The sequence below is a fragment of the Moschus berezovskii genome, chromosome 4 (genome assembly GCF_049115385.1).
Source record: "Moschus berezovskii isolate FMDL1 chromosome 4, NW_MosBer_1.0, whole genome shotgun sequence".
NCBI classification, from domain to species: domain Eukaryota; kingdom Metazoa; phylum Chordata; class Mammalia; order Artiodactyla; family Moschidae; genus Moschus; species Moschus berezovskii.
This window is the reverse complement of record NC_142463.1, coordinates 120,926,978-120,954,365: the sequence shown is the minus strand read 5'-3', so window position 1 is coordinate 120,954,365 and position 27,388 is coordinate 120,926,978. Positions and strand designations below refer to the sequence as shown.

At 45.0% G+C, this 27,388-nt stretch overlaps 1 protein-coding gene across 5 annotated transcripts in view; it reads right to left on the bottom strand.

Moving 5' to 3' along the window:
- The window catches only part of PBX1 (PBX homeobox 1), a 336,931-nt gene that overhangs the window by 20,188 nt on the left and 289,355 nt on the right, over window positions 1-27,388 (bottom strand). For 2 of the 5 annotated variants that reach the window (XM_088835990.1, XM_055403778.2), the window contains one exon: window positions 16,659-21,919. The exons of 2 other annotated variants lie outside the window; for them this stretch is intronic. In XM_088835990.1, coding sequence (XP_088692116.1) covers window positions 21,827-21,919 — 93 coding nt within the window. In that variant the 3' untranslated portion in view covers window positions 16,659-21,826. Of the gene's footprint in view, window positions 1-16,658; window positions 21,920-27,388 lie in introns of those variants that run through there. One more of the 5 variants, XM_055403780.2, reaches the window with a different exon arrangement.

Below are 27,388 nucleotides of genomic sequence, written 5' to 3'. Positions count from 1 at the left end.
TACAGAGGAAGAGAAAGGCTCAGGAGGCTCAGAGAGGTTGAATAACGTGCTTATGATCTCCCAGCTCTTAAACAGCAGAACAAAGCTTTTAAACCTAGGCCTTTCCAGGTGCCAAGTATGTGTTCTTTGTCTGTCTCATAAATTTCCCAATCTCCATATAGACTCATTCTCTGGTGCTGCCTTCCTTCTCTTTAATCCAGTCACCCTGGAGCTGTCCTCAGAAATTCTGATTTTCAATAAAAATTTCTCTCTTGTTGAAAACCATCAGGAGTCGCCATATCAGAGACCAGATCCCACATATTGGATGGCAAGAGGTGGGGTCCAGCTTGGAAACGGGAGAAATGGACAAGGGGATTTCTTTGGTGCCTTTTGAAACTCAGATTCCATCCAAGTTACTTCTTTCAAAATTCAATTAATTTCTTCAAACTTGTTTTGGAGTGATTCTTCAAAGCATAGTCACTTGTTTAACTTGAGAACCTTAAGGGCACAAATAGTATTGACAAAATAATCAAGATATAATCCACGACTTATCAGTTACAAGTTGATAACTATGGTTAAAGTTATTCTGAGCATCATGAGTAGAGCCAGGTAAGGGTTAGTGTCTATGGTTCTAGTTGGGATGAGGTCAGGATTGAGGTTATATCTTTGTGGGTAGCTCACAATCTAAGTAAGATTATCAATAGGGAAAGTCATTCGAAGACAAATTCAGGGCACAATGGGACACATTTGGTCTGTTGCTGCCCTGTGTTGTCACGGAGTGTTCTGGCATCTGGTACTTTCTGAGACTCCATGGCTGGGTAACAACAAGGAGTCCTGGATACTGGACTGGGTAATAGAAGGAGGTTGGACCAACAGACTCTCTTCCATGGTTGCCCACCCTGGAGAAGAGGCTTGAGTATCTTTAAGTATGAAGTTCCTAGTGGGTGATTAGATGACCTGAGTTATCTCTTTTCCCCCAGATTATGGAAATTCACCTCCTTCCCTGAGATGCAGTTAGATCACTATTGTCAGACTAGTTGCAGAATAATGAATAGAAACATTTGTTTGGCTTTTACAAAATTTAAGATTTTGATTAAAGAAAATAATATTCATTTTAAGGACCATGATCTGGTGGTTAATATTTGGACTAGAGGCTAGAAGTCCTGAGTTTTACATCTAGATAGGACTACACTTTTCAATTTTTTGAAAGAATTGAGGTAACTTTGTGCCTTGAGTCCATTTCCTAACGCCATAGAAAGTGCAGAGACTTGCTATGGGCTAGGGAGTTTGTTTAAAATGTGAGTTCTTTAGCCCAGAAAAATACCTGCTGTTATCTACCACCACCTTCCATTCCTGCTTCAAGTCACACACCTAGGCCAGAACTACTTCTTTATGTCACCTGTACCTACACTCTGAAATGAGGTCTGGAGAGCAAGAGCACGCACATTCTGGAAGAAAAAGAAGATGCGGTATGGGACAGTGCTCATCAGTCCAGACGCTGGAGCCCGATGGCTGAAGTTTAAACCTGACTCCTTCACTCTGTAGTTTTAAACTTCCAGGAAATTTGTTCAATGTCTCTGTGCTTCAGTTTCTTCATTTGTAATGGATATTATGACAATACTTATCTAGATTTGTTGAGACAGTTAAATAAATGGATGTATCCCTTAGAGCTCTGCCTGACCCGTCAGAGCACAGCAAGGTGGATACCTAGCTCCAGCCGCCTGTCACACACCCACACCTTCAAAGTGCCCCTCCCAGCGCCGAGCCCTCCAGCACGCAGAAGTATCAATTCTGGGTCACTTGTGGTGGTTTCTCACCTGTCTGGTTCAGGTCGGCACTGCAGGCTCCTAGGACCTCAGTCCCAGACCTTCCTCTGGATGTGGTTCCAGAAGCAAACCATGAGAGGTGACTTGAGAGTGCTTTGCTGCTGCTGCTGCTGCTGTGTCACTTCAGTCGTGTCCGACTCTGTGTGACCCCATAGACGGAAGCCCACTAGGCTCCCCCATCCCTGGGATTCTCCAGGCAAGAACACTGGAGTGGGTTGCCATTTCCTTCTCCAATGTGTGAAAGTGAAAAGTGAAAGTGAAGTCGCTCAGTCGTGTCTGACCCTTAGCGACCCCACGGACTGCAGCCCACCAGGCTCCTCCATCCATGGGATTTTCTAGGCAATAGTGCTGGAGTGGCTTGCCAGTGCTTTAGGGCAGCATAAATCCATTCATTCACTCAACAATTACTTATTGAGAACCTCCTAGGAGCCAGTACTACCTTGGGCAATTCACTCCACAGTTCCTGCCTCTCGATTTCAGAACGGGTATCATAACACCTGCTCACAGGACAGGCTCCAAAGGCTTGTGTCAGCACACCTTATAAAATGCTAGACAAGTCGGTGTTGCCAATATTATAACCATGATGACTGTCACTCTCTCCAGGCTAGTGGCCCTGCTGCCAGCAGGTGGCAATCCCTCTGGTGCAGAGCGGCATTAGATCAGATGGGTGACCCCAGGAACACGGGTGCCTGGGCACCATCTGGAATTCTCCTTGCCTTTGATTTATCAGTGCAGAGCTCTCCCCATGCAGCACCATCAACACGAGTTTGGTGACACCTTTACTGCCTGGCACAGTGTAGAGCAGCGATGATGTTATGCATTCGAGGACAAAGTGCAGAGACACCTGTTTACTGGGCTAGAAAAGGCCACAGGTGCTGCCCGGGAGAATGTGGGCATTCCAGCTCCCCAGGGACAGGCCAGGCTGCGCAGAACAGCCAAGGTCAGTTCACGCTGGGGGTGGGGGGTCGCTATGTTTCCTGTGTTTCTGCAACCTCTCCCCACTCCCTCTCCCAGTTTGCTCTGGTGACAGCCACCCCTGAAGTTTATAGGTATCATTACCTATGAAAAATCTGTTCTGTCTGAAGACAGTTGGGGGTGGGGATGGGTGGCAGATTGCAATTTAATGATCAGATTAAAATATGCTAAAGCAAACAAATAAATAAATAAAGAGCCCAGCCGCCTGGATGGAGCACCACAATTCATTCCGTGGGCAACAGAGACCGGGGCTCCAGAGACCAGCTCATAATTCACCCCACAGGCAGGTTTAGTAGCCTGTTACTGTATGACCACAAGGAGAAACAACCCTCCAAGAAAGATTTACACTGAATGGCACTGGAAACTGAAGGGCTAGGGGCTGGGAGAAAAGAGATGGGAAAGTAACAGTGGTGCTAATCAGGGGGCAGAATGGGTGTTCAAGTTTTCCCGTGTCAGGGTCTCTCCTCCTCTTCCAGTCTCCCCTGGCCCCTCCACAACTCACCTGCTAGAGTCAACGCTACTCTGCGGCACCGAAACACAACAAGCTGAGACCACGTCCTGTAATGTAGGGTCGTGTTTCTATTTCTACCCATCTCTCAGCCTGTGATCTCAGGAGGGATGAGCGTGTAAACTGCTCCTCTGTTATCCTTACGTTTAGATGTCAAAATGCTGCTCCATAGGTCAGTGCTGGAAGGCTGAAGGAATGAGCTATGACTCTTCAGAGCTGGGTTCCTTACCGAGGACCTCCTGAGCAGGCCCCTGGAGCAGAGGGCAGGGAGGTGGGGGAGCACCGCAGCCAGGCCCTTTGTGGTCCTCCCTCGTCCACCTCTCTGTGCTCCGTGTCTTCCTCGGGGATCTTGTCTTGCTCTGGACCTGCCAGGTTCCCTCTTCCAAGACAACTTCTGCATACCTGCTGTTCCCCTTGCCTAGAATCCTCCTCGCATCCATCATTACAGTGAACTGATTTTCCAGTGTGCAGCCCAAGAAGCCTCTAGAAAACATCGCTGACCCCCTTGACTGATTCAATTCCCTTTATTATGAATTCTCAGAATCATCTATCTTTTTTCTTATTCCTGATCAAGTTGCAGATGCACACCTATCTGTGTGAAACATGAATTGATGCTAAATACCTCCACTTGGCAGTAAGCACCCTGAGAGTAGAGACTAGGTATTTTTATTTTTGCTTGTCGCCTCCAGTATCCACAACAATGCCCAGTGCACAGTAGGTTCTCAGGAAACATGGATTGGAGGAACAGGACTTATCCTTAGGGATCTCATTATCCTACATGCAGTGGTCATCACTGAAGCTTCCCACCCCCACCATATGCTATGATTCCATGCCGCAGCACCCTTCACCCTCCACAGAAACATTTACAGTTGTAATAACAGCTCATCTCCACCAAGCTAGAATGTAAAAACTGATTAGGGCAGCTCCCCACCAGGGCCCAACATGGCTGTGGATTGCTGTTGTGTCTGAAGGGACAGGAAAAAGAGTAAGGAGATCTGAGATAATCATTCATTTCCCACCTTGGGGAAAAGTCTTTTTTTTTGTTGTTCACACTCAGCAAATGATGCTCTTGTACCAATAACAAATGTCAAATGCTCTTCCTGGGACTTGGGGGAGACAGAACATTAGCAAAGGAGGAGCAATTCAGTGAAAAGGACAGAATTTCTGTTTAAGGATTGGAAAGCCAAGTAACAAATGTCACCAAGAGACTCTGGGGAGAGTCTTTGTATCAACCACCAGTGCTATGGAAAAAATAAATATATCTATGGCCGCCTTTAATCATCTTGCACTCGCCACTGCCTGGAATCTTCCACAGGGTCTCCCTGTCTCACAGAAAGACCCTTAGCTCTCAGCTCTGTAGTACATATGGGCAGGGATCTTGTTGGACCAGAACTAGGGAAATAACCAGGGGAGGCTGTCAGAGCAACAGGCCAGACTATACCCTGTGACTCCTAAAACAGCACTGCAAATTAGGAGACCAGCCATGGTGACTTAGTTTCTGGTAGTTTTCTTTGTTCCCTCATTTGTTTGACAGCCATGAGCGAAACTCCATGGTAAGCATGGGAATGGTTGTTCAGTCTCCTGTACTAGATTGTAACTGGGAGAGCAATTTATTCACCTTTTTATTCCCCCTGAATAAAGGTGTTTGGGAACCAAATTGAAATGGACATTTTCTTCACGTAAAAAGGAGGCAGAAGGAGCCAATAATTGCAACACGACTTGATGAGCGCCGTAAGAGAGGCATAGGCAGGGTGCTGTAGGGACAACAGTCCTCCCTGGGGACTCTGGGGATGGTGACAGGGAAACTGAGCCTTGAAATATGGGAAGGAGGAGAAGGGGGTGACAGAGGATGAGATGGTTGGGTGGCATCACAGACTCAATGGACATGAATTCGAACAAACTCCAGAAGATGGTGGAGTGGAGAGCCTGGCATGCAGTCCGTGGGGTCGCAGAGTCGGACACCTGTTAGCAACTGAACAACAACAAACTCTAGCAGGGAGAAAGTCATTTCCGACAAAAAAATGCATGGACAAATGCAGATCCCAGGAAAGGCACTGGGTTTTTATTCACACTGGGTTTTTTTCAGAGTCCTTGCCACCATCCTCTCTTGCCCCAAATACTCCAATTGTTTTCTAACTGGCTTCACTATTTTCAATCTTATTTTCCTTTTGTCTACTTACAACACTGCTCCCAGTGGCATACTGTTAAAGTCTGATCACATTACTCCTCGCCCCAAACCCTCTGAGGCCTCCAGGTTTATGCAAAGGAAGAGCCAAAATCCTCACCTCATCCTCCAAGAGGCTCTGTGTGTTCTGCCTGTCCCTTGCACTGTTCATATTACCCAGAATCTTCTCCTCATTCTCCCTCGGATTCGGCTACATGGGGCTACTTGTGACGACTCAGACCTGCCTGACGCGCTCCTGCCTCAGGGCCTTCTGCCTGGAGTCATCTCAGATATCACAGCGGCTTCCTCCCTCCCCACCTTTAGCAGTTTGGTCAAACTGATCTTTCTAGTCAGTCCTCTGGACCACTCTGTCTTGATTCTCAATAGCACTTCCATCATCCTTTCTTACTTTCCCCCAGCACTTACCACCATCCAACATACCTGGTGGCTCAGACAGTAAAGAATCTGCCTGCAATGTGAGAGACCTGGGTTTGAACCCTGGGTTGGGAAGATCCCCTTAAGGAGAGTGTGGCAAACTCCTCCAGTATTCATGCCTGGAGAATCCCCATGGACAGAGGAGCCTGGCTGCTGCAGTCCATGGGGTCACAAAGAGTCGGACAAGACTGAGCGACTAAGCACAGCACAGCACAATATATCATTCATCCTATTTATTTTGTCTCCTCTCTGTTTTCACCCTCCCATGGGAGTCTAAGCTCCCTGACAACAGGGATTTGGTCAAAGTTGTATCCCTAATTCCTAGACTAGTAAGCTGGCAGGCAGGGCAGAGTGTTTGTTCAGTGTTGGCCAAGCAAAGGATAAATGAATATGTTGTTGCTCAGTTGCTAAATTGTGTCTGACTCTCTGTGACCCTATGGACTATAGCATGCCAGGTTCCTCTGTACTCCACTGTCTTCCGGAGTTTTCTCAAATTCAGGTCTATTGAGTTGAGTGGGTGATGCTATCCAACCACCTCATGCTCTGCCATTCCCTTCTCCTTTTGCTTTCAGTCTCTGGGGTCTGTTCCAGTAACTCAGCTCTTCACATCACATGGTCAAATACTGGAGCTTCAGCTTCAGCATCAGTCCCTCCAATGAATATTCAGGGTTGATTTCTTTTAGGATTGACTGGTTTGACTCCTTGCTGTCAAAGGGACTCTCAAGAGTCTTCTCCAGCACCACAATCTGAAAGCATCAATTCTTTGGTGCTCAGCCTTCGTTATGGTCCAACTCTCACATCTGTACATGACCACTGGAAAAACCATAGCTTTGACGATATGGGCCTTTGTTAGCCAAGTGAGGTCTCTGCTTTTTAGTATGCTGTCTAGTTTTGCCATGGATTTTATTCCAAGAAGCAAGTGTTTTTTTAATTTCCTGGCTGCAGTCACCATCTTCAGTGATTTTGGAGCCCAAGAAAATAAAATCTGTCCCTGTTTCCACTTTTTCCCCTTGAACAGATCCATAAAGTGATGGGACCTGATGCCATGATCTTAACAGTTTTTTGAAAGCTGAGTTTTAAGCCAGACTTTTCACTCTCCTCTTTCACCCTCATTAAGAGGCACTTTAGTTCCTCCTCGCTTTCTGCGATCAGAGTGGTATCATCTGAGGTTGTTGATATTTCTCCCGGCAATCTTGATTTCAGTTTGATTCATCCAGCCCAGTATTTCACATGATGTACTCTGCATAGAAGTTATATAAGCAGGGCAACAATATACAGCACTGACATACTCCTTTCCCAATTTTTGAACCAGCTTGTTGCTCCATGTCTGGTTCTAATTGTTGCTTCTTGACCTGCATACAGATTTGTCAGGAGGCAGGTGAGCTTGTCTGGAATTACTACCTCGTTAAGAATTTTCCACGGATTGTTGTGATCCACACAGTTAAAGTCAATGAAGCAGAAGTTGATGATTTTCTGGAATTCCTTTGCTTTTTCTGTGATCCACTGAATATTGTCAATTTCACCTCTTGTTCCCCTGCCTCTTCAAAACCCAGCTGCTACATCTGGAAGTTTTCGGTTCATGTACCGTTGAAGCCTAGCTTGAAGGACTTTGAGCATTACCTTGCTAGCATGTGAAATGAGAGCAATTGTATGGTAGTTTCAACATTCTTTGGCATTTCCCTTCTTTGGGATTGGGATGAAAACTGACCTTTTCCATTCCTGTGGCCACTGCTGAGTTTTCAAATTTGCTGATATATTGAGTGCAGCAGCATCTTTTAGGATTTTAAATAACTTAGCTGCAATTCCATAACCTCCACTAGCTTTGTTCTTTCCTATTCTATTTTTTCCCTCTATTTCTTTGCATTGATCACTGAGGAAGGCTTTCTTATTTCTCCTTGCTATTCCCTGGAACTCTGCATTCAGTTGGGTGTATCTTTCCCTTTCTCCTTTGCCTTTCACTTCTCTTCCTTTCTCGGCTGTTTGTAAAGCCTCCTTAGACGACCATTTTGCCTTGTTGCATCTTTTTCTTGGGGATGGTTTGGTCACCACCTCCTTCACAATGTTACAAACCTCCATCCATAGTTCTTCAGGCAGTCTGTCTATCAGATCTAATCCCTTGAATCTATTGTCACCGCCACTGTATAATCATAAGATATTTGAAAAAACCCAAAGATACTTAGACAGCTTTAAATGAACCACAGACTTCATGTTCAGAGTGAAGTTGGCAGAGCTGCTCTTAACCAAATCTGTGAGGTCATGCCGTGGGCGTTTGTCTTTATCCTTGCTGCGTGCTTTAAGACCTCATCTCTCTTCACCACTCCCTCCCTTTTTTTGGCCAGGCCAGCAGTTTGCAGGATCTTAGTTCCCTGACCAGGGATTGAACCTATGCCCCCTGCAATGGCAGCGTGGAGTCCTAGCCACTGGAGGGCCGGGGAAGTCCCCTCTTTTCTGACCTCTTACTACCCAAGGGCCAGGGATCTTATTTTGGGGGAGCGTGACTTCCCTCCATGGTCTTGCTTGGCCTTGCTCTCTTCCTCCCTTTGCTCCACTCCACTCATTAGTTCCTCTTCAGGCTCCTTTCCTTTCTGCGTCCTGCTCTCCTCTCCTTGCTGCCCATCGACTCGCTGCACCCTCCTCTGTCTCCTCCTGCCCCTTCTCTCTGCCCTGTTTTCCTCTGTCTTTTCTTATTTCTTCTCCACCTCCTTCCCCCTCCTTCCCGCAGTTCTTTCTCCCTCCCATCCCCTCTCCCTTTGTCAGAGCGCCTGTTAGGTGTATAAGATGGTGCTTTCTTCTCTGCGTGGGGGATACCTGGCCCCTTGACCTCTAACAATGTATGTGGGGAGATAAGATATTTAATAACATTTCAAGGCAGGGCCAAAGACACACACACTGGAGGATTTTTGGAGGAACAGATAACTCCAGGAAGGAGAAAGACTTCCTAGAGGAATTGGACCTATGCTTAAAGAACAAGTATGTGGGGACTTCGCTAGTGGTCTTGTGTTTAAGACTCTTCCTTCCAATGAGGGGGGTATAGGTTTGATCCCTGGTCAAGGGGCTAAGACCCCATGTGTCTCATGACCAACAGAACCAATAAAACCACATTAAAAAAAGACCAAGTGGGTCTGTGAATATGGTAAGGCCATCATTTTAGGTGGTTGACATAATCACATCATGAGCGAAATTTGCAAGAAGCTTAAAAGAAAGGAAGAAGCTTGGAACTTGGGGAGGGGTGCTACGAGAAGACCATTGGCTACAGTAAGTTGATCTTATTTGAGCTTACAGGAAGAAGGAGGCTAGATTAATGAAAAACTCTCAGAATTATATTTTCTATCATTCTAACATTGTTTCTTTATCTCAACAGAACAACCTGAATTTATATACAGATGTTTCAAGAAAGCAGTTACTAACTGATCCAAGTGATCTGATTCACTGGCATATTCCTAGCATACAGCTGCCAAGAGGTATTGGTTGAATCGGATGAAGCTGAATTCCTGTACGACTAGGAGAAGGGACAGTAACTATCTTCCAAGCTTGGGAAGGCTTTAACTCAACATTATCATTGCTTCTGGGGGTGCCTGCCTAGCATCCTTCCACCTCTCCTTGAAGTTAGATGCTTTAAAATAATGCGGTCGGTCATACATTTCCTTGGTAGCTTCTTGAGCTTCCTATTGTTCTATCCCTTGATGGGTTTCAGTTCACTTCAGTTCAGTCGCTCAGTCATGTCCGACTCTTTGAGACCCCATGAATCACAGCACGCCAGGCCTCCCTGTCCGTAACCAACTCCCGGAGTTGACTCAAACTCATGTCCATCGAGTTGGTGATGCCATCCAGCCATCTCATTCTCTGTCGTCCCCGTCTCCTCCCACCCCCAATCCCTCCCAGCATCAGACTCTTTTCCAGTGAGTCAACTCGTCGCATGAGGTGGCCAAAGTATTGGAGTTTCAGCTTTAGCATCAGTCCTTCCAATGAACACCCAGGATTGATCTCCTTTAGAATGGACTGGTTGGATCTCCTTGCAGTCCAAGGGACTCTCAAGAGTCTTCTCCAGCACCACAGTTCAAAAGCATCAATTCTTTGGCGATCAGCTTTCTTCACAGTCCAACTCTCACATCCATACATGACCACGGGAAAAACCATAGCCTTGACTAGACGGACCTTGGTTGGCAAAGTAATGTCTCTGCTTTTTAATATGCTATCTAGGTTGGTCAAAACTTTCCTTCCAAGGAGTAAGCATCTTTTAATTTCCTGGCTGCAATCAGCATCTGCAGTGATTTTGGAGTCCCCCAAAAAATAAAGTCTGACATTGTTTCCACTATTTCCCCATCTATTTCCCATGAAGTGATGGGACCAGATGCCATGATCTTCATTTTCTGAATGTTGAGCTTCAAGCCAAACTTTTCACTCTCCTCTTTCACTTTCATCAAGAGGCTTTTGAGTTCCTCTTCACTTTCTGCCATAAGGGTGGTATCATCTGCATATCTGAGGTTATTGCTATTTCTCCCAGCAATCTTGATTCCAGCTTGTGCTTCTTCCAGCCCAGCGTTCCTCATGATGTACTCTGCATAGAAGTTAAATAAGCAGGGTGACAATATACAACCTTGACGTAATCCTTTTCCTATTTGGAACCAGTCTGTTGTTCCATGACCAGTTCTAACTGTTGCTTCCTGACCTGCATACACGTTTCTCAAGAGGCAGGTCAGGTGGTCTGGTATTCCCATCTCTTTCAGAATGTTCCACAGTTTATTGTGATCCACACAGTCAAAGGCTTTGGCATAGTCAACGTCACTTCAAATCACCCAGGATCAAAAATGCTTTCATTCTAATCCACATCTGCTCCATCAGCCCAGCTTAATCGCATTTCCCCCTGGATCTGAGCTTTGTTCATGGACATCATAGTTTTGAAATCTTGCCCAAGCTTGTTAATTGATGAGTACAGTTATTATTCATGAACAAGGGCTTAGAAATTTGTGTCGTTTTTTGTTTAACACTTTGTCTTATTGAGAAAGACTTCCCAGTGGTAGTCCCACTAGACATTAAGATCCTTTTGAAGTACAGAGCCACTGTCAGCACACAGGAGGTGGTCAAGTGCATGCTTGCTTACTGAAGAAATGGAAGGGTGGTCACACAGCCTGTGGCCTGTCTGGCAACTGTTGCGATGTCTCAGGAGAGGAGCCCAAGGCACTTGCAGAATCCTCAGCAGAGATTTGCTGTTGCCACAGAGGAGGTATGGGCCAAGCAAGGAAAATCCCAAGGAGGGAATTGTACTGAAAAAGCAGTTATGTGCAGAGAGGTAAGACTGAAGACCCAGAAATAAAAGAGCTGGGTTTATGTCATTGTGGGTTTGCTCTGAGTTGGCAAGATCCCTTAGAGAAGGGAATGACTACCCACTCCAGGATTCTTGCCTGGAGAATTCCATGGACAGAGAAGCCTGGTGGGCTACAGTCCATGGGGTTGCAAAAGAGACAGACATGACTCCGTGACCAAATCTTCCACTTTCACTATGTCACTGAAGGTCAAGATGCAGTGAACTAACTGATACAAACGTGGGTGCAGAAGACAAGTGGTTAGTGTGCTGGCTGAGGTCATAGTCTTTTGTTATCTGGCTACAGGGGCAGAGGGCCCTGTTTGAACTTCCAGGCCAGGTGGACCTGGGGAAGTCAGAGCTCTCCAAGGGTCTACACTCCGGTTCGTCTTCTTAGACATGCTTGGTGGGTGATTCAGACAAGATCTGCACAAAAAGGCTTTATTTTCAATTCGAGGTAAGAGCAGGGAGGTCTGCTGTAGTCTCTAGAACAGTTTCCCAGAGCCCTGCATTTAGAGAGCAATTCAGCATCTCTTTGACCATAAATAAAAATTCTTTTTTGTTGAGATAAGTTGAAGGTATACCACATGATAACTTGACTTAAGTATATTGTGAAATGATTCCCACAATAATTTTTAGTTAACATCCATCATCTCATAGACTTAAGGGGGAAATAAAAAAGGTTTGCTTCTCATGAAGAGAACTTTTAGGATCTACTCACTTGGCAACTTTCAAATATACAGCCTTGTTAACTGCAGTCATCCTGCTGTAAAAGTCTTGATTCTCATTCAACTACTGCTACTTGTACTGATTAATAAGAAACTAGAGAGGAGAAGGCAACGGCACCCCACTCCAGTAGTCTTGCCTGGAGAATCCCATGGACGGAGGAGCCTGGTAAGCTGCAGTCTGTGGGGTAGCACAGAGTCGGGCATGACTGAAGCGACTTAGCAGCAGCAGCAGCAGAAACCCTTCAGCCTTCCACGTAGGTAAGCTCGGCCTAGAGGACTTGCAAAAAAAGTGCCAAAGCATTTGGAGAGCAGAGTATCCCTTGAGGAAAGAGGTTGCATAATGAAGACATTCAAATAAGACGTAAGAGCACATCACATCCTCTCACCCTGAAAAAGGACCAGAGAAGTTGGCATATGGCAGACAAACTTTAATGACCGCACAGTTCTGTCCAAGACCAACTCTGCTCATCTACTTCTAAACATCAACTTCTTTCAAAAAAATCCTACATTTTCTCAAGATAGGAATAGTGCAAAAGTAAGTGAGAAATGATGGAAGACACATTAATTGAGCCAGAGAGACAACAGGAATTTCTTCAGGAAGGACAAGATCTTAGTAGCCAGGCTAGACCGATAGTAAAAAAAAAAGAAAGAAAGAAAAGAGAAAATATGCCCATAGCTAATAACTCTTTACAATGGAACTAGGGAAAAAGAGGACATGCTGATTGTTACTAGTTCAGGGATACAGATGCACCCAGATAATCATAAGTATAAATAATACTAATAATAAATATGCTTTTAGCACTTATGTGTATCAGGTGTTATTCTAAGTTGTTTTTAGTTTTTTAAAATTGATGTTAAATTGGTATTTATCCCTGGTTCCCGACACAGAGCTCCTAAAACCCTCATATTTCCTAAGTGATAGGAGTATGTCTAGTCTGTGGGCTCCTTGATAGCTTCAGGATGGAAACTGGTCAGAGAAAGGCTAAGCCTTGATCAGAAAATTGAAGCTTTCAGCTCCAAATCCCAATCACCAAGTAAGAGGAAGGGCTAGAGATTGAGAAAATCATCAATGGCCAATGATTTAATCACTTTAACCCATGCATTGATATCACCACAGACACCTCTCAAGCCATAGCACCCACTTTCTGGGAGGGTGGGACACCCCAACTCCACGGAGTCAGAGGATCCTGCTCTCAGGTCCCTTTCAGATCTTCCCTTATGCACCTCTTCATCTCGATGATCATCTGTATCCTTTATAATAAACCAGTAAATTAAGCTTAGTGGCGTCCTGAGTTCTGTGAGCCGCTCTAGCAAGTGATCAAACCCGACATGGGGGTTGTGGGATTGCCTGACTTATAACTGGCCAATCGGAAGTGTGGGTGACCGGATGCTTGCCATGGGGGTCTGAAGTGAGGGCAGTCTTGTGGGGCTGAGCCTGTGGGGGGTTGATGCTAACCCTCAGCAGTTAGTGTCAGGGTTGGATAGAATTGTAGGACATCTATTGGAACGGTTGAGAATGGGTTGAGATGAAACGAAAACCTCTCATTTGGTGTCAGAGACAAGCTGACCGTGGCAGAGCTGAGATTCAAATTCACGTGGTCTGGCTTTTAAGATCTCAGTGAGCAAACTACATGTATCCCTCACACCAAAGGTTCTAAGAAAGACCCACTGAAAGCTGCAGTTAGGGGGTAGGTAATGAAAGCAACTGGAGATGTTCCAGTGGGAGACTCTAAAGTCACTAGGTTTCACTAGGTGATACGAGAAAATGTGGACACACTTAAAAGGGAAAAACCAAGAAGATCCTGGTAAAACACTGCAAGAATTATTACTGAGTTCCAGCACAGTAGTTAGTGTGTATAGGAATGCAGACATGTCCTCTGTTCTGAAACTGCAGCCCAGGAGATGGCTGGGGAGGGCAGGAACACACCTGTTGGGAAAACAATACCTCAGTGGGTGATGGAAAGATACCTCTTGTGGAGTTGGACTCCTCAAAGGGATTAAAGGTGAGCAGGACCTATCTGAACAATGAAAGCCCTGGACAGATCCAGAAGAGACAAATTCTTTACCATCTAAGCCACCAAAAATGTACTGTAGCACTTGGTGCCTTTTATGCTGTTCAGAGGTGCTCATTGTCAGTACTGGTGAGTTTCACTGGACGGTGTGGTTGGGTTTCATGAGAGAGATGGAATTTGGGCTTGGGGTGACACCTGGACATAATGAATGGACCCTATGATTTATCCAGAGGAATCCAGAAGCATGAGATAAGCTGTTTTTTGCATGGGTCCCATGAGAATATGGGCTTCCCTGGTGGATCAGCTGGTAAAGAATCTGCCTGCAATGCAGGAGACCCGTTTGATCCCTGGGTTGGGAACATCCCTGGAGGAGGAAATGGCAACCCACTCCAGTATTCTGGCCTGGAGAATTACATGGACAGAGGAACCTGGTGAGTTACAAACCATGGGATCATGAAGAGTCAGACACGACTGAGAGATTAACACATACACACATAGAGGAGAATAAACAAGGTCAATGTTTCTCCCAAGCACATGGCCCCTTACAGCTCCTCTTGCCTACCTACCCTCACACTGCCCAGAGTGGTCTGGGAAGTATACCTAAGGCTAGAAGCCAGAGGTTGTGTCTCCCTGTGTCCGATTGGCTCAGACAGCAAATCCACTGCTCTCTTCATCTGGTCACTGTTGGAACTTCTCTGCAAGGTGTGGGAGGAGCACAGCCTCAGTCCTCTCCGGGCCTCTGGTACAAAGACGCAGGGTAAAGCACCTTCCTTGCCTCACCCAATGATTCCTAAGACCAAGGTCCTGTGCTATCCTTCACGCTGAATACTTCCAGAAAGGAGGCCATATTTTGGATAACAAAGGGTGGCTGGAACATTGGTGTCCTGCTTTCTTGTCCAAGTAGGGGAGGTCACAGAAGTCTACAAGGAGAAGCAGGTAGAAATCTATGTGGGGGGTGAGGGTGTGGAGTGCCAAGCATATCAGATTTTGTGATTTTAATGCTTTAGACTTCATTTGAAGTAACTGCTGGCCACTAGACCCGACCCTTCTAGAGAGCAATAAACATGGGAGAGACTTCCCCAAGGGCCAGGCAGGCTGCCTTGAGGAACAGCAGCTCTCCCTTCATGATGACCATGGGCTGAGTACTCAAGTCAGGCGCTTAGGCAACAACCAGATTTGGAGATTGTTGAGGAGGCAGTACTGGGTGGCTCAGTTATACCCCTTTCTGGATCTTCTCTACTGAAGAGTAACAAAGCCAAACCTGGGATGCTACTGCAAATGTTTTTCTTGGGAGTCTGTCCTGTGCCATAAAACAGCTCTGTGGACTTGCCTTTTCTCTCACTAACTCTTTGAGCACGAGGTGCGATAGAGATGGCCAACTACTCGGGAGTTATTGTGTGCTATCATTGCCAGGCAGTGGCTGCCTAGACGGGGACCACTCTTCCTTCCTTCTGCCCACCCCTCAACTCTTGCCTTTAGGAAGATGAATGGAAGCGAGCTCTTGATTAAGGCTTTCAAGAAGTGGTGCCCCTTCTACATACTCTTTCCCTCCGGCAGGTCAGATGTGGAGGACTACAGATTCCTGCAGGCTGAAGGAACTGGATCCCTGAATCACTGCATGAAGACAAGGCGTCCTGCCAAAGAATGTTTGTTGGAGGCTATTACCATGTTTAGTGAGGAACAGACTTGTGCTGAACTTGAGGCACCACAGTCTTGGTGTCCTGCAACAGTTTAGTACCACCCTTCAGTAACAAACTAGGCGGGTGGGTGAGGGTCACACTTCTCCAGGCAAGTCAAGGAAGAAGTGGTCTAACACTACCTTGTATACCCAAACTTCCATAAATGTGCCCCCATGTTTAGGTTTGCAGAGAAGACATGAGGTCTCCATTTTGACTGCTGAATACTCTCTCCAAATCAACCTTGGCAAGACAGTTTTGTATTTTTGAGGCCATTGGGCCCTTAGCTTATTTGTTAAGAAAAATGATGATTTGACAGCCCTCCCCCATGATGGTCCACTTTTTTCATCTGTTTTCTATTGATTAGAATCATGATAGGGATGAAAGTGTAAGTGATTGAAATTTTCAATAGAGACCTGCCTCTCTGGGGCTTAGAGCAGAGCCTCCTGAAGCTTAAGGCGTTAAGAATGAGAAAATGATGCATGTGATGCCCCTAGAGGAACAATATGAGGAATGGCAGACAAGAAGCTGCATCCCACTCTGTGCACAAAAAATGGGGTTAAGGGTCTGGAAGCAGACTTAGGTGTTGAAGGCTGAAGTGGTGATCCAGCCAGAACCCTCTGAGACATTAAACTCTGTAACAGACCACAACCCTAAAGGTCAGGGGCTCATTGTGAGTGTAGACAAACCACTGCAAGAGACGAGCACACGAGGTGGCAGACGCGTTTGCCCAGTGGAGTAGCGTCTGCCATATGTCTGAGCCTAGAACTGGGTGGCTCTTCTAACTTAGATTCATTCCTTCCTCCGCAGCATCTTTCTGGTACCACAATTTTCCTTATGACCAGATCAAAGCAGACAAAGAGAAGGAAAGGAGAGCCAGTGGAAAATGGCTGTGACTCAGAAACTTGTAATTTATTACGGGACATCACCCAAATATTTTACTTGGTAGTTGGCTGATGGCTGCCGATCACAGACAAGCAGACAAAAATTGGGTGCTCTGCCTTCCTGCAGCACAGCTAATATTTGCACGTAAAAAACCTTTCTTTCCTTCCTTCTCTCCCTCCCTTTCTTTGTGGGTAAGTAACTCGATTTGTCCCACTGCAAATGTAGACTTTAAAATGATGAGGGCCACAGTTTAAATTATAATCCACATTAAACTAAATCCTAGTTTGGGGAAAGACAAGTGATCAGCAGGTAAGAAAATAAATTTACACCAAATACAAATATACTTTTTTTTTTGCAACAAAAGAAACTATTTATTTGGAATATGCATTACCAGTACAAATTAGGAGACTGTAAAACCTACACCGTGTTAGTATCATTAGAGAACACAAAATTTCAGTTGGAATCAAAAGGGACAGAAGCCTGTGCTCTTGCAGAAGCAGAAAAGCTTAAATTTTCAGAACCAAAACAGAGCAGCGCTTTGCAGTTTTATACTCTGAATAATAAGGACAGGGGAGGAGGAGTGGGAGAATAAAACCAACAACCAAAGGAAAGCGCTTCAAAATAACGGAAAACGCCAAAGGAAAGAAAGGAGTAAGAGAGAAACGGGGGAAACATTGAATATTTTATTAACTTTAACAAAAGGAAAAAAAAATGTTTACAAAAAAAATAAAAGAGTCCAGAAAGCTTTGAGCTAGGGATTGAAACCATGAAGGTGATGTGAAAAGCTTGTCGCCATTGTTTTGTTATGACTTAAAAACAAGAGTGCATGCATTAGGGTAGAGACACTTCCTAAAGTGTTGCTCACTTTTCTTGCTTAGGTTCTGGCTGCTTTCTGAATGCTTAATCATTTGTGGAATGAAAACCATTTAAATTAAGTTTCTCCAGATAACATTGCTTTCTTTTCTCCCCTAACTTAACAAAAACATTCCGAATCAAGCCAGTTTGACAATCTGCTTTAAGCAGCTGCCTAAATCAGAGGTGCACTGCCCATGAGACCAGCATAACCGCTCAGCAATGGAGCACAGCACTAAGTCCGGCTGAAAATATCTCCAGGCTGAATAGCTTTTGGGACAGCTTCCTGGATCTAGTCTATTCAGCTAATGGTACACATCCCACCAGAATCTCCTGTAAAGTTCCTCTGGGAGAAAAAAAAAATACTCTCTAGTTCGAAAGGCTTTGTGGAAGGTTGTTATCAATCAGGAAGAAAGAAAAGAAAGCATTTTAATGTGACATTCACAATAAACCAAGGCAAAAACTTCTCCCTACAATATAAAAAGTTACCCTGGACCAATACCTTGAAGTGTTAAAGGCTGAAAAAAGGAACTTCAAGTCCCTGCATTTGTTTTTTTCCCCAGGGACTTTGGAATGCCACACACTCCAGAAATACAGGTGAGTCATGTGACGTCATTGTGGGGCTTGTCTTTGAAGTCAACTGAATTCCGAAGCAAGCAGAAGTACATGGAAACAGCCTATTCTACAAATGTCATCTTTTCACATCACCTCGGATACATATTTAAGAAATAAAAACACCAAGATCATAATCCTGACAATTAAAAAAGCACCCTCCCATAAACAAACCAAAAATAACACAATTTTTTTTTTTTTATATTTTAAAGAGCAGGATAAAGAAAAGTAAAGAATTTATTTCTGGGTCTCAAAGTTAATAAACATAATAACATGTTAGGCTGTACCTATTATGCTCACTATTCCAAACTTTTTTTTAGTTTACAAAATGAATTACTGTCACTTTTAAACATTGTGAAACAGGAAATGGATGTGCACAACTCGACACTTTTCTAGCATTCTTGAACTAATTCACAAATGCAAGAAAATAAAAGAAAAATGGGGGAAATGGTGAATGTAGGTAGTTGGATGTTAAAAACTAATGCAGGAATGGTGTGCATTGTCACAGAAAGAAGAGGGGAAAGTCCCCATCCTGTTTTGCGTGCTAAGAGGGCCATTTTTAAAATTTTTATTATAAACACTATTAAATTCAGACCGCTTTTTTGGTTTTTTTTTTCTTTATCTGAATATACAAGAACATTCATTATCAAATGTTCATCATCAATACTACAAAGAACGAGACACAAGTCGCAAGAAACAATGGAAAATGTTAATAAAGCTGAAAGAATCGTTGAGTATTTTTTGTTTTTTTTTTAAGTTTTTTTTTTTTTTTTAAATTTGAGTTTCTGTAGTTTCATCTTTTTTTGGTATCGAAGTCAGGTTTTTCTGGGCAGAAAAATAAAACTCAGAAGGAAAGGGGGACAGGGAAAGATACGTGAGAAAAGGCAATCGGCAAATAAGAACACACTACCACAGCAAAAAAAATAAAGTAAAGAAGGTGCCACTTGGCAAAACTACTGCACAGGAGTCAATTCCACACCAGGGGGAGTTAGGTATGAAAAGGAGGATGTGAAGAAGAGTCACAAGGTGGGCAAACCTCAGGGCTAGTTTTACTTCTCAGGGGAAGTTGGCTGCAGGGAAAATGGAGTACTCCCACTTCCATCAGAAAATGAAGGAATCTTGGAGCACATTTAGGTATCTGCATGATTGACCCAATAGGAATTCCCAGGGAACTGTGTTTCCAGAGGCACGCTCTTTCCACACCCATCCTTCCGCTGTCAGCGTTCTCACGCTTCACTCAACACAAAAAGAGCCGGTGGCCGCCATGTCCGGGTGATCACGGGTGAGGCGGGGAAAGAAGAGCGCCGTGTGGCGGGCTGGGCAGGAGGACACAGTGAGACGCGAGCAGCTGTGCAAACTACTGCAGGGAGGGAAACTGCCTGTGCAAGGGTCGCACCACTCTGATCTCTTTCATCAGCTCAAAATGGTGACCATTCAAACCAAATCTGGAATCATTCTTCCTGTTTCTAAGAGAATCCTTCAGTGTCTCTTTCATACTTTGCCCCAAGTCAAAGGGACACAATCCTACCATATTCTTGTGTGGGTAGTTTCAATAGATCCCTGCCGCTCAGACTAAGTTCTTCCCTGGTTCTAATCACTGTAGAATGGTCACAAGATGGTTCCTTCCAGGAAGCCTCTTTATCAAGCTCTGTTCTGATTACGGCACAGCTTAGTAGACACAGTCTTCCCACTCCTCTTAGCCATCCAGGTATGATGCCATCTTGTCAAATAGTTACTTTTTGCATTTCCTTCAAATACACATACCTTCTGGTTGCTTTCCCCTGCCTCCCACACCCCCACACAGGAGCATTTTCTAATCATTACTGTAGTGCCATGCAGAATGTCCATGACCTTTTTAGCTGGTCATCCTCACCCCTCAGGGCTTTATACCTCTCCCAGAGGCTTTCTCAAACAGAGCAGATAGGACAGGGGACTAAGTGCTTATGAGGCCACATGTTGGATTCTAGTACAAGCTAAAAGAACCAGATCACATTTTTCCAATTTAGAAACTCATCTCTATTCTAAGAAACCAGCCAGACCAAACAAACAAACAGCAGCAACACTGACTCTGTTCTTTGTCTTCATGGTGACAGCCTCAGGCATTGCTCCTAATCAAAAGTTAGAACACGGGCCAGGTTATCGTAGGGAAGCTACTTCCCCTGACTTCACAGTTACGTATTGGGTTTGAATGAAATCACTTTCTTCAGCCTCTTGGTGAGCCAGGCATAACCCCCATTTTACAGATGAAGAAAATGAGGCACCAAGAGATCCGACACTTCCCATTTAATCAAGTGACAGAGCTGCCATCTTTTCCTCTGGCACAGTTGGCTATGAAGACTGTGAGTTCAGGTAACATTAGAAAACGGTGTAATAGTACATACTCTTCACTCCTAGATATTCCCAGGGAATAAAATTCACAAATGCTTTAACTGAAAGCATGACTTCCTTGTTCCCCCATCACTCTCAGGCCTTCTGAGTAAGTAAATAAAAAGTCTGTCTCAGCCATGTTCTTAAACAACTTTCCCCTCCAGGACAAGAATGTGGTGTCATGACACTTTGGATAATTAATGCACTGTCCCTAACATAAACGCAAAAACGAAACAGAACCAAAGCCACTGCAGACACTGCAAGTACTGCGTGTAGCCCCCCAGGAGCTCCAGAGGTGGTGGGAACACCAACAGTTTAGGAAACCTAACCTTCATCATGTTCCAGTCCTGTGTGTGTCGCTCTGGTGTGTGCATGCTGGGAGCCTGGAAGCTCCAGGCACATGCTGCTTTTCTCTGTCAGTGACCTTCACTCAAGAAGGGTTGTTTTGCTCCCTGGTGCTCACAAGGTGTAGTGCTATGGTTACTAATACTGGTGTTCATACGTGGCATATGACTGATTTGGGGCAAGTGAATGTGTGTCTGTGCATGCGGATACATGTTTGTATACCTGTGTGGGGGGGCAGGGGTGGGATAAGGTGAAGGGTTGCAGGATAAGAGCCTTCCACTCCTTAGGGATGCATTCACCACCATGCCTAACTCAGACCTGGTTTTGCAATAGGTTCTGAACACTGCTTACAGCACGGTCTCCAAAGACTGTGCCTCTTGAGACCAAAAGTTGTCATTGGAAAGATGCAAAAGCCTCTAAGAATCCCGCCCTTCTTGTTCCTCAAGCCCTCTTTTGCTGCCTGACTTCCTGCTTGGAATCAACCTGGTGGGGGTAAAACCAGAAACTGTGGCACTTTCAGAAGCCCAGCAGTGACAGCCCCCAGAGAATACCTGGGGCGAGAAGGAAGAGGAGGAATTGTGTCCTAAGCAGTACTGTCCTCAGGGAAGGAAGAGCAAGAGGAGGCAGGGTGGCCTAGAATGAGCAGGGCAATGTGGCGTATTCCTGCCAAGAGGTAGTGAGAGAGAAACAGAGAAGGACTGCCCGTTAGCAGAGGGAGCGAGGGGTCAGGGGAGGGAAATCTGGCTCCTCAACCACCAGCATGAAAATATACAAATGCTTTTATTATGTTCTTTGTGTTTTCCTCTTTAAATTCCTATAATTGTTGAAAATATCCTTCAGGGATGTAAGAGAGGGCAGGGACCCAGGGAGTCTAGGACAGAGGGGAAGGGGCGGGAAAGATGACGGACACCAGGCTGACAGCTGGAGGCAGGGAAGGGTGGCTTCTACCCAGAAAAAAAAAAACAAAAAAGGGAAGAGAGTATAAAGAAGTGTCCAGATTGGCTGAAATAGCATCCCAAAGAAGAGAAGAGAAGGAGACTCTTATTGTGTTTGCTGATTGCTTCGACCTCCAGTCTGACCGCTTCAGCGTTGAGAAACCCTCCCTCCTGGCCCTGCCTCGACTGGAGCACAGGGTCAGCCGGGATGCGACTGCTGGGAGATCAGTTGGAGGTATCAGAGTGAACACTGCCAGGGCCTTCTGTAGGGGAGGTCACTGATGAAGGGGTAGTAGCATCCTGCCAACCTCCATTAGCCTAGAAGGGAAAAAGGGAGAGAAGTCAGTCCTCTGAGATTGGGTGGCTGTTCTGCGCAGACAATGACAATAAGGCAACTGAGGAAACGGGCTGAGCACAGTGCCTGGCACGTGGGGACATAGCCACTGGATGGCTGGGGTTGTTGTCAACAATATCCGCCCCCCAACCCCGCCCTCAGATGAGTGTGGTCCTCCCAGCGAGCCTCTGGACACAGTGTTGGCACCTCCACTTCTCACAGGCTTTGTAATCCAGTCCAAGCCATCAGAGGGAAATTCTGTGTGCTCCAGGATGATCGCAACTATCCTGCTGGCCAAGGGACCGAGTTCTAGCTTTGACAGGCAATGATTAGCTATTGGCTCTGGCAAAGCACTCTCCCCGGTTTGGCCTTGGGTACCCCTTTAGAAAAATTGAAAGGGTAGCTTAAATGCTTTTTCAGGTCCTTTCCAGCTCTGGATGTGGTATGTATAATGGGAGCCCAAGCATCTGTTCTATGCAAGGTTCTGTCCTAGATGCTCAAGGATATATAATAGGTTGAGATACAGTTTATGCCCTCAAGGATGGGTATGAGACAAGTAGACAAATGAACTAGAGTTTCAAGCAGAAACTAATACATGGTACCCCCAGCAGTTATGAAGATTCAAATGAGTGCAACATCTCCTCTCGATGGAGCATCCGCAAAGGCTTCATGGAGGATGAACTCTCTGAGGTAAGCCTTGAAAAGTACAGAGGGTGATGAGACGAATCAAACAGGTAAAACAATGGTGCCAGCACCATAAGGACTGGTCTGTGTGACTATATCTAAGAGGTGGTGAGACAGGAAGCTACAGCTTTGATCTATACTTGTAGATCATCCTTCTAAGACTAAATCCAGATGCAGTAAAACAATAATATTGTTCTAAAAGGATTTGTTTTAATGACCACTCCTTTAAAAAATATCCCACCATTAAATAGCTGAAGAATGATTTGCTATAGTGGTTGATTCATGACTGTTTATATATTTTAAAGCATTGAACTACAAGTGTGCTAAAAGGCCTCTTTTCCCCAATCACTGTGTTTCTTTGGAGTTAACAGACCCTCAACACTAGAAATATTAATACTGAACAGACCAGGTTTGGGGCAGGTAAATTATTTTTATTGTACTTTCTTCTCCTTTTATTCCCTCAAGTACATGGGGTACCTGAGGCAGGTGTTAATATTGCCATTTGGGACAGACCATGGTTTCTACTCTAGCATAATCCTTAGGAGCATAATACTCTAGCATAATAAAACTCTAGCATAATACTTAGGAGCATGGTTGGCACTTAATAGATGGTGGCAAAATCCATTCACATTTCCTTCATAAAAAAGCACAGGTGTAAGGGAAAATCAAGCTTCTGGATTACAACTGAGAGAGGACACAGGCTTCTTAACCTTTGAACCAGACTCCTTTTCCTCTGCCCTTTCCATCTATTTGGCTCCTTCTATTATTAGTTCACCCAAATCATGCTCCAATTTTCCCAGGAAAACCAAGGCTTTTAAATCAAAGCAGTTCCCACCAGTTACTTCAACACGAGGGTACAATTTTTTTCGTACACCTCACTATAAGAGCAGATCTGGACACCAAGAGGGCAAAAGGCCCTGGGCAATGCCAAGAACACATTCCCTCAGTCTTGGATCAATGAATAACTGCTCTCAAGTTCAAATCTCCATCTCCAAACCACCGAGTCAGGCAGCTCCTTCCACTGCCCCTCTCTGTGGGAGGACATTTCCCCTGCTGTTTGTGAAAGATTAGAAAGAGAACAATAAGGATTCTTTCTATCTTTTGGGACACAAGACTCAGAATCTGATCAGTATGATCAGAATCAAGGACTGAGTTAATTCAATTTCCTTATTCAGGTTGGTCACAGCAGCAATATCCTAGCATCCCCTCTTAACCAAGAATACACGTTTTCTTTTGGTACCATTTTTGGCTGAATGACAATATCAGTTAACGTTTATTTTTCCATGAAGAAAATCCTTTAGCAACATTTATCCTTTCGAATGATAAAAGTAAAATATGCTTATATAATGTTTGCAAATATAATAATTGTACATGCAATATAATATTTGAAAATAGGAGAATTGTAGAAAAACAAAGTGTACCATGGCCATAATCCAGAGATAATTACTCTCAGCATTTTGACATGTGTCCTAACAATTTTTTAGGATATTTATCAGATAGATAGATAAATTAATTAACTAGTTAAATAGATCTAAGTATGTGTGTGTATATCTGTTGAAAGTGAAGTCACTCAGTCGTGTCCAGCTCTTTGCGACCCCATGGACTATAGCCCACCAGGCTCCTCCATCCATGGGATTTTCTAGGCAAGAATACTGGAGTGGGTTGCCACTGCCTTCTCCAGGGGATCTTCCCAACCCAGTGATCGAACCTGGGTCTCCTGCATTGCGGGCAGACGCTTTACCGTCTGAGCCACCAGGCAGCATGGAATTTTAGGAAACATGCCAAGGGCTCCATAAAGTACATCATCATAAGGCAGAGAGTTAGGTGCTTGTAAAGAAGATAACAGTCATATATTTTAGACTCCACCTGGTATGAGACAAGCAGGGGAGGGAGCTCTCTACATCAGCAAATATCCATGATCTAGCATGTGGCACTGCATTGGAGAAGGAAATGGCAACCCACTCCAGCATTCCTGCCTGGAGAATCCCAGGGATGGGGGAGCCTGGTGGGCTGCCGTCTATGGGGTCGCACAGAGTCGGACACGACTGAAACGACTTAGCAGCAGCAGCAGCAGCAGCATGTGGTACAAAGGCATGTCATTACATTGCTCACAAATCACCACCACGGCTATTATTGAGTCATACTATAATTCCTTAAAATAACAATAAGTGGTGCCCCAAATGAAGCCATTAGTAAAGAAAATGAACTCCGTGGTGTTTCATTAGGAGGGAATTAGCAAAGCACGGTGTATTGACCGGAAGGTTCTAGGAGACTTCTTTTTGAGTCATCTCTGAGTTGAAATAACTCGAACAGCAGACATTCAATCTCTTTTCTTCAAAAGTTCTGTTTTCTCAGACCACTGCGCAGTATGCCAGAGGGGACAGAAAACTCACAGATGGTGAAGATAGGATTTAGTTCAGGCTGATACCAAAACCAGCATTTTAATTATGAGAGTTGGTCTGGTAATGAAAAATATGTAAGATCTTAAAAAACCTTATTAAAAATAAAGAAATAAAATGAATCTCTTTAACTGTCATTTTTTCACTCCCCCTCCATTCACAAACACACAGATATAAACACAAATGTACACACACACACACCTCTGATGGGGTGATCAACAGCTCCAGTGTGTCCAGGACTCAGGGATTTAATGGAATAGGGGGCTGGAGTCCCAGGACATCCTACCCCAGGGTATCAGCTATGATCCTCAACTTCTTGCCAAATTCAGGACACTGTAGCCTATGAGTTTCAAGTTAGATGAATGAAAGTACTTTTTAAAACAAACGAGTCTCACACAGGGAAATGCTGAAGGATGCTTGTCTCTGAAGGTGCTTTCCACCATGGTATATCATTTGTTGCTGCTGTTAAAACCTCCACGAGATCAGAAACTGTGAGCAAACCTGCCCTAACTGGGTTTTCCGTAAATCACTTTGACTGCCTCAGCTGATTCATTCCGGTTTTAATGTAAGACGTTCAGAGGCTGCACCGTCTTGGGAAACAGCTGACCTCGCTTACTGCCACGTTAACCCCAGGGAGCAATTCCTTCCCACTTCCTCCACTGTGGGTGAATATTAAGTAGGAAACCCGCCTTTGTGAGTTTATTTATCTCTGGGCACAGTGAGACTGGAAGATGGTCTCATTAATGAACATGGGGTGGATGGGGGTGGGAAAATAAGACTTTGCTTCAATTTTTCTTCTGCACCTAAATTCCTCCTTCACTCTCTGATGCAAACTAGCCTTTAAATGGATACACTCACTTTGTAAAATGCTGATGTCAGAAACCACCCTCATGGGTGACAAGGACAGGAATCTGCAAAGCCAAATACGCCCTTTTTATCCCAAAACCTCTAATGGGAGAGAGTTCACATTTACACCCAGTTCTTCAGGTTAATTCTGTAGCTTGTGACCTGGGCAGCAAGACTTGACATAACATTTAATTCCACCTGGGGAAGCCTAGGTCAGCAGCAGGCTCAACCTGGAACATCATGGGAGAGGAGGCTAATGGAATATCAAATTAGGACAAACTTGCAGCGAATTTTCTAGCTAAGAAAATCTGGACTTTCAAAACACAAATTCAAGGTATTTGGGAACAAATCATTTTAGGAACAAAAATGACTACTCTATGCTCTATCCTAATGAATCTGGCACCTAATTTGATAGACACCAAGCTTTGCCAGAACCCCATCTAATGTATCCATTAGGCAAGCACTCCTGTCGAAGGAGGCAGAGGAAGCTAGCGATGGAGAAGGGGAGGGAGCAGCGGTGGGTGGCAAAACCCACACATTCACAAGAGCACAGGACTGCCATTGAGGGCCTGACTTTCCTTTCCTCTGACACCATCCGTGAGTCAGAACTCAGAGGGCCACCTGCCTCTCCCCCGTTGTGTGAGCCAGGACTGCGGTTAGCCCAGAGTAGCGGCTGCTGAGCTGAGAGCCACTGGTCCCATCCTCCTCTTTTTCCCGCTCTTCCTCTGAGCTTACCTTAGCAGTACTCAGTTGATGCAGAGAATTCATCACCTGATGTGACAGCCCAAGTGAGTCTGGCACTAAGAAACTCTCATTTGCAACCCAGAAATACGCTGAGGTGCCACAAACCGGCTGATGTCAGCACCGAGGCGAGCTCGATCTGCATATGGGCCAAATGCCATCAACAGCAACGCCTTCAGCGTGGGTGAGGAGGTGGACGTGCTCCAGGTCCTCAATCACCCCGGCTCTGCTGGGGCCGGCCAGGAAGGAAAACAGAGACATGGATGCATCCTCCCTGCCCCCTTACACACACACACATACACACATACACACACACTCACTCACTCAGAGCCACCACTTATCAGGGGAGACATCGGCTCACACAGTGGAGTCACACCCTGGATCCAACACTGGTCCATCACAGTAGGACTATGTTTTCCCGACGTGCATCAATTTTCCCCAAGATTATACTGGGAGCACTTACCAAGGAATGCTCTGGGATGAAAAGACGCTATTGGAAAGCACCCAAGGGACAAAGGATTCAAAATTTCCCTGGGAAATTTTACAACAGTCAACAGATCCATGCCTATTCCGGCACCCCTCCACTCCTCTCTCTAGCCGCCCGCAGCATAATCTTTCAAAAATGGAGTTCTGATCACGTCACCTCTCTGTTCAAACCTTCAATGGCTTCCTTCCTACTGGTATCACGGTGAGGTTCAATGACTTTATTAGGTCTACCATGTCCTTGACCTTGCTGACTCTCCAACTCAGTACTCATGCTGAATACTCCAACACACCAGTCTC